At 38.4% G+C, this 18630-nt stretch overlaps 1 protein-coding gene across 3 annotated transcripts in view; it reads right to left on the bottom strand.

The window, feature by feature from the left end:
* Positions 1-4473, bottom strand: part of col6a3 (collagen, type VI, alpha 3) — an 83571-nt gene extending 79098 nt beyond the window's left edge. For all 3 annotated transcript variants that reach the window (XM_073912685.1, XM_073912684.1, XM_073912683.1), the window contains exons 1-2: positions 4254-4473; positions 505-613 (exon numbers count right to left, since the gene is read on the bottom strand). In XM_073912685.1, coding sequence (XP_073768786.1) covers positions 505-586 — 82 coding nt within the window. In that variant the 5' untranslated portion in view covers positions 587-613; positions 4254-4473. The remainder of the gene's footprint in view (positions 1-504; positions 614-4253) is intronic.
* Positions 4474-18630: the final 14157 nt, after the last annotated feature.

Raw genomic sequence — 18630 nt, forward strand, 5'->3', positions numbered from 1 at the left:
TAGGCATTAGCAAATAGTTAATTATTTTGTAAGCAATAACTCTACATTAATAGACAGTGGTAAGCAGTTTGAAACTTCAACTACACATGCTGCATTCTTGACAACACATGCAGAATATGCGAGAACTATTTATGGTTTATAAACCCCTTATAAATGACAATTTAAAGCTTAATGGCTATTTGTAACAGTATATAAAAACTGCTAACTAACATCTATTAATGTAGAGCTAATGCTTAACAAATAGTAAAAAAAAGCTTTTTTCTAATGCTTAATAAATGATTCACTGTGTGTAGTTATTATAAAGTGTTAACAAATGGGGTAATAAAACAGAATATTTACCTATAGAGCAAAGAAAAAAACATTTTTAAGTAATTTTAAGCACTCTTCTTGAGCAACTTGTGCACCGTCTGTGGCACAGTCAAATAATTATGTTTCACCTAAACAGGAGGTTAAACCTTCAAATACACATTGTACAACCAAAAATATTAAATTAAATAAACTTACCATCTTGAGCTTCAAGTTTTGGGAATAGGCCAAAAACCATTACACCCCAGAGGGCATAAAGTAATAACTGCCTCTTCCCCATAGTCCACCAAAGTGTCAGAATAGACAGCTAGAGGGGGAAACAACAAAACTGTTTTTATGGAACAAAAAAAAGAGCATATAAACTTCAAGATCTTTTTTACTCTCACACAGTGTCCTAAAGAGGCAGACTGAATGTTTCACAAGATCTTCTACAACTCTGTCATTACTTTGCAAAGATTGATAATGTTTTGCTACTAAATTATAGGTATCAAATGATCAATACTCTAAATATAGTCACTTATTGGGTTGTTTGTGTTCTCATCTTATCTCATAAAATATGACATCAACATTCTCTAAAATACCTTAGGGCTGTTTACGCTTACTTTTAGGAGCAGAGGAAGGGATTTGGCAGAACAGTAAAATTGATGTGACCTGTTTCCACCCTGTGAGCCAAATCCACACAGCTGTCAGATTTCAGAATTTTTAAAGATTTCTTCCCACATCAGCTGCACTCACTTGCCAATAAAAACCACTGAGCAGTCCATAAGTGAAAAAAATGAACACAGACAAAAATGCAATAACATGTAGACAGATAGATGCCAGAACACAGAATTCAATGCCCTTTACCATGTTGAGCTCACACTCTGGAAGGTTATGTCTTGATAACTGGAGGACTACAGGGAAATGACATGCTTAAAATCACATCAGTCTCAGCTGCTGGACTCGTAAGGTCATGGTACAAGTAAAGTAGTTTCCTGGTGTGTTGCCATGTACCAATATGCTAATACACAAAAAGGGCAGTAGTACACATTGCTCTAGAAAAATAACAAATCGTTTCAGGCAGTCAGTTCTCTGGATTTGCCATTCCAATGTATGTGTTTTTAAGTAGCAGCTAGTTATCTGCAGCTCTCACATGGTTCCCCACTGAAGCTAACTAAGGCTAGGTTGCTGTCGAAAGAGGCCAACACACCCTATAGTCATTGTGGGTCATTCTCACCCTATGGTCTGTTGCAAAAATGTAAAATGTTAATTCCGCATTTTATTTTGTAAACTACAGTTAACTACTGATGAATTTGAAATACAAAAATTATAGTTTTTATTAATTTCAGAAAATAGATCAACTGGTCTATATATATATATATATATATATATATATATATATATATATATATATATATATATATATATATATATATTTATATATATATATATATATATATATATGTATGAATCCATTCTGGTGGATGACATATGACTTAAGCTTAGTGTCAAGAATTAGAAGTAACAAAAATATAAACAAATTAAAAAACAATGATTCGTTTTTTTTTTTGTTTTGTTTTTTAAATGGAGGTCAAAGATTTAAGTCACAAAGAGGCCTTTGTAGAAGCTGTTTTTGTTTGAAACTGTACATAAAGTTTTAAATGTAAATACTATTTTAACAAAAATGCATCAATTTGCTACAGAAGACTTTGCTTAATCATCCCCTGGAGCCATAAAAAAACTAAAATTGGATTTCAGAGTTTCTAAGCAAATTAGTTAAATTATGGTCTAATTTTATTCCTTGGGTGAACAAATTATTTAACATTAAACAAAGATAGAGAGACTGTGGAATTGCCAATTGTAAGTAAAATAAAATTGGTGGATATTGTGAAATTATATTTAGTAAGAATTAAATATGTTTAGTCAGTACTTAACTTGAGAAAATTGCGGGAGAACCAAGCCCTACTTTCCTCTATAGGCTACAATCCAAAGAGAGAAAAAATGTTTTTATAGACTTTGCACCTTTTACTGTGGAAAAAAACTAAATATGCTCTAAATGATAATATATATATATAATTTTTTTTTTAATACACAATATCAGTAGTTTATAAAATTATAATATTTTTCTCTTAAAACACTTACCTATTAATTGCAATCCACTGATAATTTGACGTGGAATATATTGTTTTCTGCCATATTTAAAGCTATAGTTATGAGACAATGTGGCATGTTAATAATTCTTAATATTAATTAAAGCAATTGTGATGTAAATGCTAAAGTAAGGTGAATCCTAAGAAAAAATATTCTTAGAAAAGTTTTTTATCTTGTATTGGCTAAGTTAAACAGTCCAGACATGTTAAATATTCAGAAATCAAAGAATAATTTTTAATTCAGATGTTAATTACACTTATCATGCAAACTACTTAATACAGCATGTTATTGGTGATACCTTTGACTTTCATATTTGAACATTCACAAGATACTCTTCAAAAAGCATGCAGCCCCTGTTTTTGTTTCTTCTTGGAGTTAATTTGTTGGAGAAAAGGAGAAAGGGAAAATGTATTTATTTAACACCAGCACAACTGGATAGCCACATGAATTATAAAAATAAAATAATACATCTGTTACTTCACATTGACTTGCTCTAGTTATTTCAAATTTGCAAATTGCAAAATATTGCTGACAATTACTGTCATGCAGATCATGCATGAAGACATATTGAAAACCCCATAAACTACAGTTTAGAATAATAAAAAATAAAGTCACTTCACTCTGCAACAATATTTTTTAGGGAACTTTCAAATCATAGACATCTCTTTGTATTGTTTGACTTGCCAGCAACATTTTGCTGCCTCATTCTTTAATGGTTTTTAAGGTTCCAATGCCCAAGGAACAGTAATGAGATGAGAAACATGTGTTTGAACCAAAACCAATTTCTGTCTTCTTCAACACAGATTGAAATAGTGCCAAAAGCTTCTCACAGCATCTCAACAATGTCCTCTAGTGGCGGAAGTGTGGAAAACTATTTCTCCCTATAAGTCCTCTCAAATCTCACACAACAGAGAACATTGAAGGAAGAAATACTGTGCAAAAACTGTACCTTTAGCCTGTTACTGGAGAAGTACAATCAAAGGTACACAGACAGTGTACCTCCCCATACAGTGTATATTATTAGTGAATGATTCTGTGCATGTTTGAGGTAATAATTCTGCTTGAACACTATGCCTACTGTATTGGCATGCACATAATAATTGGAAATGCAATGGATCTATGTTTTCCGGTATTTTCAAGGGTCCACATCTGGTTCTGCTTGGCTTAAGTTTAATGCTTCAGCTCTAACTCTCCCAACATTCTTTGTCCATCTGGCAGAGACAGTGGAAAAAGTTTCTCACATCACCCTGTCTTTATACAGTGCTGGACAGAAGGTGGTTTTGAAAAGCACCCACAGTGAAATGTGCTTCCTGATATGTTCTGCCTCTTGCTTCTATTTAAACGAGGTTACAATCAGTGTTATCTTGATCAAACCAAAATCAACACAACTTTACCAGCCTGTTATAAGGACAATTCTGCAAAATATACTTCTAAAAAGTATGTATTCTACACATTCAAAAAAGAGATAAGGTAATCAAAGAAGGTTATGTGTAACCAAACAACTACCACTTGCAGTAACAGCAGTCACAGAAACATTTCTACCAAATGTCTCAGTCTTAACTCATTCTTACAGCACAGAGCCCCTCCTCATGTTTTATTTTATCAGAGCACACTTGCACTCTTCTGCTTTGCCTCTTCCTGTGGTGCAAGAAATTTCCCTTTTTCCCAAAGCACTGGAATTTACAGTACCATTTAAACTATAATTAAGAAGTAAAACCTCCTACACATTATGTGCATTGGAGAAGCAATACAAAACCAAAAGCATCCACCACACAACAGCAAAGTGACTTTTAGCACTTTTACAAAAACATATTTACCTCTGGAATGAAGAATTCAGAGCGCTGTATTCCGCTCTTTCTGTGGGATATTCAAACGTCTGCAAAAAGACAACTGTTAGGTCATTATCTTCCAGGTATTTTCCTTCTGTGAGTTGGTCTGAATGTGTCAGGCAGAGACGACGCTGATTAGCTCTTCTGTGCCTTTGGTCTGTGTGCTCTCCAGAGAAGAAGTGCCACTCACTCCTGCCCGGGACAGAACACACAACTCAGAGAATCCTGGAGAAAAGCCACCCAAATTTTTCCACGCCTCTACTTGCTTCTTTTTTTCAGAGAGAAGGAAAAAGCATAAAGTGGAGGAAAAAGAGAGTGAGAGAGTCATTAATAAAAAACAGACCCAATGCCGTATTTGGTGTGTATATTCCTTATTTGGTATGTGATGTAACAAACCAGGGCAAGTTTTTTTTCTTTCCTCTTACACTCCTCCATCTCAACTTGTATCCTTGGCGACCCACTGAACGAATAATCACAAACATGCCATATGAGTTTTTTCGCTTGTGGAATATAAAAAGCTGTGTAGTATCAAGTTAAATAACGGTGGAAAAATTGGACTTTGGGATGTTTTCTTTTCTGATTTTGAACAACAATAATGAAAACACTTTATATTGATGGCCCACTTTAGACATCCTGTTGAAGTAACTTCACAACTTCATGTCATCTAGCAGTCAGAGTTATAGTAGACTATCTGCTTAATATTTGCTGACATGAATGTTTGTTTATTTTCCCGAACAGACATCCTACACACTATACACACCTCTGAAAGTGTTTCAACTCTTTATTTTAACCTTAACACAAACAGTCTGCTGATATTGTACTAGCTGATATACTTTTCTAGTTTGGTTGACATACTTGTAAATTCACCTATAATCACGGAGACATCAAAACCAAATATTTGGGAAAATAAAACTCAATGTAAACTTGTTACAGTTGCATCATGTTTAATATTACCAGTCCAGAATCATAAAACATATTAAAATGATGAGTAAATATGCTTTAATATTTTGTAATCCACAGGACAAGTGATTTCAGTAAAACACAAGCTAAGTAAGATAAGCAGAAAAGTGGATAGTTGATCATTCTCAGAAATCTCACACTTACTGATTGCTGTGTTGAAAAGCAATGCAATTACTGAAAAGTACAAGAATACTTAAGATTGAAGCCAGATAACTCAATTTTGTGTCAAGTAATTTCACTGTATCTCAGTGTTGGATCAACCAGTCTCTCTGTGCTTTGAATTGTGTCAGAACCCTACAGAATTATCATGAGCCTTTCACAGCCGATGCCAGTGTAGCTCAAATTTGTGGTTGACAAACACAATAAGACATGTGATGAACAATTTAGCTCTGCTGTGGGCAGTTTTAACCTGACAATATGAAAATAAATCGATTAATTGTGACCTACATCAAGGGCGTGGGTTTGCACTTGACATTGGTGGGGACGGGTGAATCGAACAACCCCCAGCCCCCACAACCCCAAGAATAAATATCGTTTTGTATAAAACTGCTATTAAAATATATGATTAATCCTCACTTTATACAATTTATTTGCATGATTCAAAAGACCAAAAGGATTATTGTTTTTATTATTATTATTATTATGTTTGAAATACTTAATACTCAAATGGCCAAATTCTGATTGAGGAAAGCTGAATGTACTGGCCAGTTAGTTATTTGCTTATGGGCTTCAGTTTTTAATTTAAAACAATTTTAACAGATAACAGAAAAAAAATATGATAGATGATAATATATTTGTCTTTTAAAATTAATCTTTTCATATTTATTTATTATACATTTTTATTATTGTTTATTCATTCATTCATTATCTTTTTGACTTTGTCCCTTTATTCATGAGGGGTCGCCATAGTGGAATGAACTTATCCAGCAAATGTTTTACGCAGGAGATGCCCTTCCAGCTGCAACCCATCACTGGGAAACACCCATACACACTCATTCACACACATACACTATGGACAATTTAGCATTCCCAATTTACCGGTACTGCATGTTTCTGGACTTGTGGGGGAAAACGGAGCACCCGGAGGAAACACACGCCAACACGGGGAGAACATGTAAACTACACAAAAACACAGACTGACCTAGCCAAGGCTCGAACCAGCAACCTTCTTGCTGTGAGGCGAACGTGCTACCCACTGCACCACCGTGCAGCCCATTTTATCATTTTCCTAAAACTAATAAAAAACTTATTGTTTAAATGCACATTTGTAAATAAACACTTAAAATAGTAAAATAGTATGGAAGCAATTTGACAAAATGGTGGGAAATATTTTTTGGTACATCAAAAGTCTGGTTATGATAACCAAACAACAATATAATCCAGCAAAAATTAGTTCTTAAAATATCACTAAAACACAATCTTTATACATTGTAATTCAATGGAAAAGCAGGCAAATAACTCCAAAAAGGTTCAGTTTTTTAGAAAACAAATAACCACCTCTTCCAATAAGCTGCTGGGTACTGAACTGTGATATCAAGTTAAAAGAATGTTTATTAACTGATAAAGAGAGAGTATAATAAAGACTTCCATTTATTTTAGCTACAGTGCAAAGGTATTTCAGCATCATATATCAGCATTAATACAAGATGGAGGCTGTAGTTTTTCTGACAAATTGTTTCAACCGAAATTGGACAAGCTACTCTGAGAGATTAGGAGAACTGGCAGGGATCATTTATTTGCACTTGTAGCTGTTTGTTGTGCAGTTAGTTTTCAGGGAATATTACTCACAGACTATAAGTCTTTTATAATGTTATACTGTCCATTATAGTGGGGAAAAACATGAGCATTAACGACATTATCATGATACTCATACTCATTCAGTAGCGAACTTGAGTTTATGTGACTTACACTTTTCGTTAAAATAAGCTTGTTATGTCCACCTTTTTTTGCTGCCGCCATCCTCAGTTCAGTGTGTGTGACACACCTTATTCTTGCACAGGAAATTCTTCTGAGCTGTTTTGGTTCTGTTAGTTTTAAATGCAGCTACAGCCTTTCACACGACAGCAGGGAAAGGCACAGCCAATCACAATGTTCATATTCAATTCAATTCAATTCAATTCTATTCTATTCACCTTTATTTGTATAGCACTTTTACAATGTAGATTGTGTCAAAGCAGCTTCACATAAAAGATCATAGTAAATTGAAACAGTGTAGTTCAGTTTTCAGAGTTTAAGTTCAGCTCAGTTTAGCTCAGTTCAGTGTGATTTAATAATCACTACTGAGAGTCCAAACACTGAAGAGCAAACCGTCGATGCGCAGCCCTACAGATCCCGAACCATGCAAGCTAGTGGCGATAGCGGCGAGAAAAAAACTTCACCAACTGGCAAAAGTCAAGGCGCCAGAGGCAGGAAGCTAGACCATATGTGTTTGGGGGGCAGTGCGACTCCAGGAGAGATGAGATTTAACCCTTTCTGCATGTCTAGGTTAATATTGACAGCGCAATTGTTTTATGGGTGGGGACACGTCCCCTCCATCCATGCTAAATCTACGCCCCTGATCTATATAGAGTGACAGCAGATCAAACTCACTACAGTTTGACAAATATTGCAGCTGTTGGACAACATTATGCACTTTTGAGTTTTTTTTGGGCAAGAATGTAGTTGTTTAGATTGCAGCTATGCAGTTTATTTATAAGCATAGTGCCTATTTTAAATATTCATAATTTCGGAGATTCAGAGTGTTAGCTGCCGTCAGCCTGTCATATTGAGCAGACCTAAGACTGAGCAGAGCTAAGCCAAAAGATGATGAAAGAGACTGCATAACAAATCTTAAGTTTAGTAAAACAGCATGTTCTCTAATTTTCACATATTATTACTGGTGGGAAACTAAGGCCCACGCACACCTCCCACCAGTGCTGATATATAGCCATATCACACTGTTACTCATGTGATATTGCTTATATACACAAAATGGGTCATGTAGGGCACTTTTCTGTCAATTTTCTTCTAGAAGAGAAGTAGACTACAACTAATAAACAGGTAAAACAGAAAAAACAAAGCATGAAACTGCATCTCCTGCATGAGCACACACAATATTTTATGTAAGTGTATGTGCTATAACTGCTAGGCCATTATATTCTTTCAATTTGATTGAAGATGTTTGTGTGCACATACTTTTGGTAAAGTTTTAACAATTTTGCCAAAACCACAACAGTCAAATGCTTTCCGTTTACTTCCCAGTCTGGCATTGTTCTTTCTCCGCTCCTTTCCAACACGACAAAATATATTTCAGTCTTTCATCAGAAATAAGCTACCAGCCCAAATGAATAAATATAGCAAATACTTTATGTGTGGATAAGTTTCTGGCTTTTTATACGTTTACAAGCAATTACCATACAATGCCACTAATATGCTTTAAATGTTTATCTAATGCACAGATCATCATGTTAACTATTGAATAATTAAACAATGAATGATTAGTACCATTTTATATGATTCATAGATAATTAATAAACTCAAGTAATAATGTATTAATTGAGCAATTCCATGAAAATGTCAACCTTGCCATGAAAAGAAATTAGGTTCTCACCAAAATAGCTAAACAGTTTCTACATTTTTGTGTAAGCAAGTATTACAGTACTTTGAAAATACTTAAAAATGTCTCTGTCAAGGTTTCCTAACTATTATATTTTATTAACCCAGGTCACACAAGAGGAAATTTCACAGCTGCCACATCCATAATGGAGAGATGTCACATCCATAGCAAAGTTTTTTCCCCATAAATGCAAAAATATTAAATAAAATCACAGAATTTTATTCTATAGTGTTCCAACTATTCTCCTTTTGATTAGCATCATTTCTTTTGGGTTGTGCAGTTTAATTCACAGAGTTTTTACAAAGTATTTTGTATACTGTAAACTTGCTAACCTTTTTGGTCACCCCCATAACGCATGTTTATTTTCCTCATTTAACTATAAAATATGTTTACAGATTGACATTTCCTTATCCCATAACTCTGTGGCTAGTTGTTTTAGAAAATATAAACAGATGCTTTTATTATGATGCTAACATTTACAGTTGAAGACAAAATTATTAGCCCCCCTGAATTATTAGTGCCCCTGTTTACTTTTTTCACCATTTTCTGTTTAATGGAGGGAAGATTGTTTCAGCACATTTCTAAGCATAGTAGGTTTAAAAACTTATTTCTAATAACGGATTTATTTTATCTTTGCCATGATGACAGTACACTGAAAAAAGTGTTGCATGCAGAACTGTTGCAAACAATTTATTTGTGTTGAATTTAAACAAACAAATTAAGTTGAATAATGGTCAACCTAATTTGTTTGTTTAAATTCAGCCCAAATAAATTGTTTACAACCACTTAACGTAAAAAAAAAAGAGTAAATCCAAGGAATCATCTTTGAATAATTTTTTTCAGTGTAAATAATATTTTACTTGATATTTTTCAAGACACTTCTATACAGCTTAAAGTGACAAAGATTATCGGGGGGGGGGGGGAATTAGCTTAAAGGGGCAAATAATTTTGTCCCAAGAATGGTTTTTAAAAATTAAATACTGCTTTTATTCTAGCTGAAATAAAACAAATAAGACTTTCTCCAGAAGACAAAATATTATCAGACATACTGTGAAAATGTCCTTGCTCTGTTAAAAATAATTTGGGAAATATTAAAAAAAATAAAAATAAAGTCAAAAGGGGGCTAATAATTCTGACTTCAACAAAGTTTGAAACCTTTAAAAGTTATTTAGTCCTGTACCTCAACAAGTTAAGTCATAACATAATGATCTCTTTGCGAATCATTAGCTAAAGATTCATTAAAGTTGATAACTGGCAGTTGTAATGCAATGTTTCAACTCATTTTGCTAATTAACATGAGTTCACATTATTCGATTTATCAGCTTTATCCTGTTAAAACGGATGAATTGAGTGTTATCCTGCCTCCAGTGCCTAGACTGCAGCTCTGCACAAGGTTCTCTAGGTTTTTTACCCTTTACTTTCATCAATTGGTGAACTTTGTTCCTTACCGCTGTCGCCACTGGCTTGCACGGTTCGGGACTTGTGCAGCTGCACATCGATGGATCTGCTCTTCAGTGTTTGGACACTGAGCAGTGAAAATTAAACCACACTGAACTGAATTAAACTGAACATCAACTCTAAAAACTGAATTGATAACAGTTTCAATCTACTATAATTTTCTATGTTAAGCTGCTTTAACACAATCTACAAAGCACTATAGAAATAAAGATGAATTAAATTAAGTTGAAACAATAAGAAGCAAATAGGTACAATCATTGCTAAACATTTGTAAAGCAATTTTGCAAAGGCTGGACACATGTAGTCTCCAAAAACCCAAAACCTCTCTATGTAAATATGCAGTTTTTCTAACTTTGTGCTACTAACTACACTTAAATTACAATCATTTAGACTTTTTAGAGTCAGAAATTGCTTCCTCAGGCTTTCCACTTCAATAGTTTTACACATGGCCAGGTGGGCACAGGCCATCAATAAAGATGATTCACACATTCCAGATTAGTTCCAGCTGGACACATGTTGGATCTGAGCAACACAAACCTAACTTTGCAAGAAAAGTCTGGTCTTTTTAAAAGTGCAGGAGAGTGCATCTAAAACAAATGCAGCACCAAACTTTTTTTTAACCAAAACCATGAGCCAAGCGTCTACAAGACTGAATGTTCAGATGGTAGCCGATCATCTGATTGTGTTGGTTTCCAAACCCCCTCTCTCTCTCTCTCTCTCTCTCTCTCTCTCTCTCTCTCTCTCTCTCTCTCTCTCTCTTAATTTCTGTGAGTAGACTCTAAATCAGATGAAATGGATGTTCAGAGATGCCTGGCAGCTGTGCACAGCATGTGCACAACACATTTCTAAAGTCCTCTTTCCACCATTCTTTCTCTGGACAATTGGGCTATATCTGTTTTGCATTTGACTTGAGCATTTTAAGATTCTTCCTGTAATGTTGCAGCTTAAATACAAAAAAACTTGCATCAAACAAATCTGCACATTCAAAGCTTTAGAGGATAAGCATGTAGTCAGGATGTTACTGATGAGAGCAAAAGTTTAGTCACAAACAATATTGTGTCCAGATTTGCTTTGGCTATTTAATATAATACCACATGACCATTGGTATTTTTGCAAATCTGTTAAAACTATCACTAACAGCACTTGTACTATAAACTAAGTGCTAAAGACGTGTACAAAATTACCTTTATTTACCTTTAAGTTACCAATGATCTCCAGGTACAAACAAGTACCTTTTAAAAAGGTACCACCCCAGCGACAGTTTATGTACATTTATTTGTGACAAAGTTATGTTTTCATCAGGTGTGTGTTTTTACCTTAGTACTGGAAGACTTTGGGACCACCTGGCCATATTTGAAAGAGAATGAGACAAGCAGCAAAAAAAAAAATCAGAACACATACAATAATCAGAGCTTAAACCTATTACAATTACCCATTTGTAAAGGACATTTCTACTTCCATGGCCACTATTTAACAGCCTAGAATAGTCCCTGGCTCTCAAAACTGTTTCCCATGTATCAAAAGCCCCATTCCAGCTGCCAGAAGCAGCCACAGTTTTACCCTCACTTGTTGCTTCATTGACTCACCAATCTATCTGAACAATGAACTCGATTGAAATTTAACTGTATGTCCTGTACTGACAGCTGCTGTTTTAAAATTCTGAACTTAGTAACCATGACTACAATGCCACAATGACTAATGCTTCATAATGCACACATTATTCATGGTAGTGAAACTAGGTGTGATGGAACTTTTGGAAAATACCTCACAACAAGAGTTCTGAAAAGTATCTTTGAAAAAGACAGTGCTTGAAAATCATACCCATTTTTTCCATGATGTACATATGCACTGAGGCTGGAAACAAGAATTTCCATGATTAAAATGACTCATGCATAATGTTTGTTTGGAAGGCATCATACTCGTTAGGCTTAACATTTCCCTCAACTCACATCCAGCTCAAACGGAAAGGCTTTGTGTAAACTGAGTAAAGAGCAAAAACCGAAAAAAAAAAAAAAAGCTATAGTGCATATGGGAAGTGTGCTTCTGGTAGTTAAATGACTGAGCCTCAAGCACAAAGAATACTTGTACATCTGTATATTGAAGCAGTTTAGAAAATGATTTTTACTAAAATTTAATAAAATCTACTGGTTTACTATATACTGTAAACCCCTCAAGCATCCATTGTGTAGCCCACTGTACTGCTAAAAAAACAAGTCTTATATCACTGTCTTTGAAAACAAAAATCTACCAATGTATTTTGGTATTTTTAAAATGTTTTTATGTACATAGCTCTAAAAGTACAGCTTTTCCAAAAATGCTGATTTAAAGAGGGATTAACTTTGTTGAATCAAGTCTTTTTGTTAGTTGTTTTTTCTATGCTCAAATGGCAAACTTACACAAAAAAATACACAAGTCCTGAACCACTCAGATAAAAGAAACAATTAAAATATAATATAAAAATATTTTGCTGAACTTTTTCAGTTGGATGTTAATGTAAAAATATGTGTATGTTTTAATATTTCTTTTACTTTAGCAAAACTAACACTGCAGTCAATTGTTTTTAGCAGAAATATATTTTTGCTGCGGTAACTAACTCACAAGAGTGGTCTATTAAAATCAGGTGTTATTTTTTATCCGGTGACCAACACACACCTGCAGCTTCTCCACGATGGACAACCAGCGTTCTGCCGTGCCGGTGCCTGGACTACAGCTCTGCACAGGAACTTTGGCCAGAGGAGAAATGGTCATGCCCAACTGAGCCTGGTTTCTCTCGAGGTTTTTTCCCCTTCACTTTCGTCAATTGGTGAAGTTTGTTCCACACCAATGTTGCCATTGGCTGGCTTGGTTTGGGACTGGAGCAGCACATCGATAAATTTGCTGTTCAGTATTTCGACTTTGAGCAGTGAAAATTAAATGCAGTGAACATTGAGCAGTGAAAATTAAACGCACAATTAAAAGCAACCCAACAATGCAAAATGCTACGATTTTCAACAATTTTTTTTTTTTTTTTTTTTTTTTATTATTATGCTTTCATTTTATAAAACATCTGTATTCAAACACTGCAAACTCTATCTGGAAGGGGAAAATAAGGTATAAATATTAGCAGTGGGACATTGTTACTTTCATCCTCACAGAAACTCTTACCATTTAAACCTGATTTACTTTTAAACTTAAAAACTCAGAGATTATAAACTTAAGAATGTGTTAGTGTACTAAATAACCTGTCATGTCGTGTGAATGAAACCAGTGAATCAGTAGTCTGTTGTCAGGGTTCTGCCACTCTGATCTTGTAAATTCTTGTTTTGGTGGCGGATCTCTGACACTACTCGTGTCTGGTCCTGTTTCTGTCTCTGTGTGCGCGCGCACCGTCGTGGGTGTACGCAGAGTGTGCGCTCTCCTGCTTGACGCGGCCGCGCGCGCGCTCTGCGTCCCTCAGGCGCGTGCGCTCTTGTACTCGTGTTTGTGTTTTCGTCTGTCAGCAGCGTGGTGTTTCATTCCCAGCGTCTCAGTCTTGTTGGTTTCGGTTTTGGTCGGCGCTGGGATGAAGCATGCATGCTGCGTGTGTGAGCGCACGGTGAGTTTTCATTCATCGTGTGCTCGTGTCTTGCGTCTTTTGTCAAAGCACGTGGCTCGGTGTTTACATTGTGGTCACGTGCTTTTGTCGTGTGCTTCAGTTTTGTGTTATGTGAGCGCATGGCTTGTATTGTCTCTCTGTGTCATGCGCTCTCCCGTCTATTGTCTAGTCCCACCCTCCTTACTCATTATTAGTTTGTCATGTACACGTGTGTCAATTTACTTTTTGCTTTATAATCCCCCTCATGTTTTCAGTCCTTTGCGAGTTCGTCATCATATGTTGTCGATGTTTACCTGTCTTGCTGTGTCCAGTCCTGCCTTGTCGTGCCTGCCCAGTCAAGTTTGTTTGTTTGATTTATTGTTTGTTGTAGTAGTGTTTTCCCCCTCGGGGTTGTTTATTTTTGCCTTTTATTTTATTTTTTAATTAATAAATCCTACTTCACTCTGCGCTTGGGTCCTTGCTCCTTTTTCCCTTTACCGGAACGTGACAGTACGAACTCGCCAAAAATGAGGACCCAGCAGAGTGAAGACAGCCCCTTCTCCAGCCGCATACTGCAGCTCATCAGTCTGCAGTCGCTGCGGCAACGTGGCATGAAGGTGGAAAGTTTTGCGGCTAAATTTTGTGTGGCAGCAGAGGGGCTGGGGTTTAATGATCAAGCCCTGGTGAACCTCCTTAACTATGCCCTTGACAAGCCCCTCAATATCCAGCAGATGCTGAAATTGGGAGGGCTATCTTACCATCAGTTTGTGGAGCATTTGGTTCATCAGGCTGCTTATGGCAAACATCCCAATCCCAGCTCTCTGTTGCCCTCTGCTCTGCAGCTAAAGGAGAGAGTGATCCTTCAAGAGAAGAGGATCCCTTACACCAGCGCCACCTCCCAACACATGTCCAGCCCGCAAGGGCTGACCCGCACTCAAAAGCGGAGGTTAAAGAGGAAGACCTCTGCTGCAGTGTCGGCTCCAGCCCCAGAGCGCCCTCCAGTGTCGGCTCCAGCCCCAGAGCGCCCTCCAGTGTCGGCTTCAGCCCCAGAGCGCCCCTTCAGTGTCGGCTCCAGCCCCAGAGCGCCCTCCAGTGTCGGCTCCAGCCCCAGAGCGCCCTCCAGTGTCGGCTCCAGCCCCAGAGCGCCTTCCAGTGTCGGCTCCAGCCCCAGAGCGCCCTCCAGTGTCGGCTCCAGCCCCAGAGCGCCCTCCAGTGTCGGCTCCAGCCCCAGAGCGCCCTCCAGTGTCGGCTCCAGCCCCAGAGCGCCCTCCAGTGTCGGCTCCAGCCCCAGAGCGCCCTCCAGTGTCGGCTCCAGCCCCAGAGCGCAGCTCAGTGCCGGTCCCAGTCCGGCTCCTTGCCCTGCCGGCACCACCCAGACGTCTTGCCCTGCCGGCGTCAACCAGACGTCTAGCCCTGCCGGCACCAGCCCGGCTTCTTGCCCTGCCGGCATCAACCAGACGTCTTGCACAGCCGGCGCCTCCCAGACGTCTTGCCCAGCTGGCCCCAGCCCGGCTCCTTGCCCTGCCGGCTTCAGCCCAGCTCCTTTCCCTGCCGGCACCACCCAGACGTCAAGCCCTGCCGGCCCCAGCCCGGCTCCTTGCCCTGCCGGCACCACCCAGACGTCTTGCCCTGCCGGCCCCAGCCCGGCTCTTTTCCCTGCCGGCCCCAACCAGACGTCTTGCCCTGCCGGCGCACCCCAGACGTCTTGCCCAGCCGGCCCCAGCCCGGCTCCTAGCCCCTCCGGCTCCCCTCTGGTCTTCAGCCCCGCCGGCTCCCCTCTGGTCTTCAGCCCCGCCGGCTCCCCTCTGGTCTTCAGCCCCGCCGGCTCCCCTCTGGTCTTCAGCCCCTCCGGCTTTAGTTAAGTCGCCTCTAGACCAGCCGGCTCCCCACAGGCCTTCATCCCAGCCAGCTCCCTACAGGCCTCCTGCCTTGCTATCCCAGGTCGATCCTCCTTGGGTTGTCCCTCCTGCTCCACCTTGGAGCATGCCTCTGCCACCCTGGACTGATCCTCCGGCTCCACCCTGGTTCCCTGCCGGGGTCCCTGACCCATTGCACCTGTCCTGGACTGTCCCTCCTGATCCTCCCTGGTTTTGCCCTCCCATCCCTCCCTTGTTTGTCTTGTTGGGTCTGACTTGGCTCCCCTCCCTCCCCCCTTCATGTCTTGCCTGTTCACCTCCCTGTCTTGTGTTTGTTGATGTTGCCTGTTTTGTTGTCTTGTGGTGTTTCTTGTACCTTGTTGGATGTTCCCTTTAGGGACGCCAGGTGGCGTCCCTTTTGGGGGGGGGGGGTAGTGTCAGGGTTCTGCCACTCTGATCTTGTAAATTCTTGTTTTGGTGGCGGATCTCTGACACTACTCGTGTCTGGTCCTGTTTCTGTCTCTGTGTGCGCGCGCACCGTCGTGGGTGTACGCAGAGTGTGCGCGCTCCTGCTTGACGCGGCCGCGCGCGCGCTCTGCGTCCCTCAGACGCGTGCGCTCTTGTACTCGTGTTTGTGTTTTCGTCTGTCAGCAGCGTGGTGTTTCATTACCAGCGTCTCAGTCTTGTTGGTTTCGGTTTTGGTCGGCGCTGGGATGAAGCATGCATGCTGCGTGTGTGAGCGCACGGTGAGTTTTCATTCATCGTGTGCTCGTGTCTTGCGTCTTTTGTCAAAGCACGTGGCTCGGTGTTTACATTGTGGTCACGTGCTTTTGTCGTGTGCTTCAGTGTTGTGTTATGTGAGCGCATGGCTTGTATTGTCTCTCTGTGTCATGCGCTCTCCCGTCTATTGTCTAGTCCCACCCTCCTTGTTTACTCATTATTAGTTTGTCATGTTCACGTGTGTCAATTTACTTTTTGCTTTATAATCCCCCTCATGTTTTCAGTCCTTTGCGAGTTCGTCATCATATGTTGTCGATGTTTACCTGTCTTGCTGTGTCCAGTCCTGCCTTGTCGTGCCTGCCTAGTCAAGTTTGTTTGTTTGATTTATTGTTTGTTGTAGTAGTGTTTTCCCCCTCGGGGTTGTTTATTTTTGCCTTTTATTTTATTTTTTAATTAATAAATCCTACTTCACTCTGCGCTTGGGTCCTTGCTCCTTTTTCCTTTTACCGGAACGTGACAGTCTGTGTGGAAATGAGATAATATTTCCAACTGCAAGGAACATTGAATTAAAAGGTTTTGGTAAGTGGCTTAGCCTCTCTGCGACAAAGACTTTCAGGAGCATTTTAACTATTAAACAACAATAAATGTTTGCTAGATTTTTCCTAGTCTATCTAGCTGTTTTTATGTTAAATAATAATAGATTCTTCAAGAAAAATGTCTCCCGTTTGTCATTATGTTTGGTAATTTGGGTCACATGATTCATATTTAGCACTTCCAAACTTATTTAAAGGGAGCGTAAAGTGTATTGATGCAAACATTTCAGTGCACTGTTAGAATTTTGTGATTAAGACAAAAAATGCCTTGAATTTTAGTATTTCCCATGAATTTTCTAGTGGTGGAAAGATTTATTTTTCAAAATCAACTACTTAATATCGTTGTCTTTTTTTAGGGCAAACTAAGAAAACGTAGCCAAGTACTGCTCATATTAAGGCAACTATTATGATTTTGCCCAAAAATGTCCTCTGGGAAGCTTGAGGGTTAACCAATGGGGTTAACCCCTTAAAAATGCTAAGTGTCTGTCTCTCACATACTTGTGTTTGTTAAAATACAGTTTAATTACTCTGACATTCATTGTGGTGTCAATTGTGGCTAAGCTCCAAAGCCTCTTCTAAGTTTTATTTTAATCGAAATGACATCACATCACTGGCAGCCTTTTCTTTTTCCTGTCTTAAAGCATTGCATGATTTTTTTTTTTCCTCTATGATGTTAAAGCAGGAAAGATTATGTTCTTGGTTTACTTGGCAAAGACATGAAAGAGACGCCTATCAGTTTTAGTCAAAACACAAGGAAATAGCAACATTCCTTACTGAACCATATGAGCTTGTGTTATACTTTGCGTGTTGTTGTGTTACTTTTTATACATGCATGTTCGCTGGAATTGCAAGGTAATCATTAAATAACTTTAAAGTGTTAACTTATTACCATACTCAAAATTTGACATGAACACTACTACACGACACTGCATTTAAAATGTATGGAGCTTTATGTAATATTTTTCTCATATGTTTTTTGAAGTAGGCCTACCTTCACTTTTAATATGATCATCTGTTCCAAATAGCAAAATCTATAGAGGTGTGTTTAAACATGTTCTGAAGACGATCGTGGGCAGATCGAAAATGAAAAATGCCGCTTGCGGTATTTCCCAAACAAGGACCAACCCAAGACAAGCCTTTAGAATGAGATTTCTTGTCTTTTACGGCAGAGGGAGCTGTTTCTGCTAACTCTTGCAACTCCTCTCCTCTTACAATTTATTTTAGGTTTATTTTGTTATAAATAATGGTTATATTGGGTTTCTTGTTAACATGTGCATGTTTTTTCAACATAATTGACAGTCTATAAATTGAGATCAACATTGAAACTCAAACTTGGCAAATATCAAACTATTTTAACTTATTCATAAACTTATTTAAATATACTTATAACCGAGAAACAAAGGGTATTTTAGAAACAAAGAATATAGTTTTCCAAATGTTGTAGCTTCAGCTTTGTCATTTTCCCATCATCATGAATAGACACCCTGTTTAAAGAAAATGCAAATGGCTGAAACATTTTACATGGATTGCAAAAGAATCTAACTCGGGCCAGTTTAATCAGAGTCACCAGTCTAGAATGAATAATTTTTTTCCAGTTGAAAAAAAGTCATGTGTTTTTCCTTCCATGCTC

The sequence above is a fragment of the Danio rerio genome, chromosome 9 (genome assembly GCF_049306965.1).
Source record: "Danio rerio strain Tuebingen ecotype United States chromosome 9, GRCz12tu, whole genome shotgun sequence".
Lineage (NCBI taxonomy): Eukaryota > Metazoa > Chordata > Actinopteri > Cypriniformes > Danionidae > Danio > Danio rerio.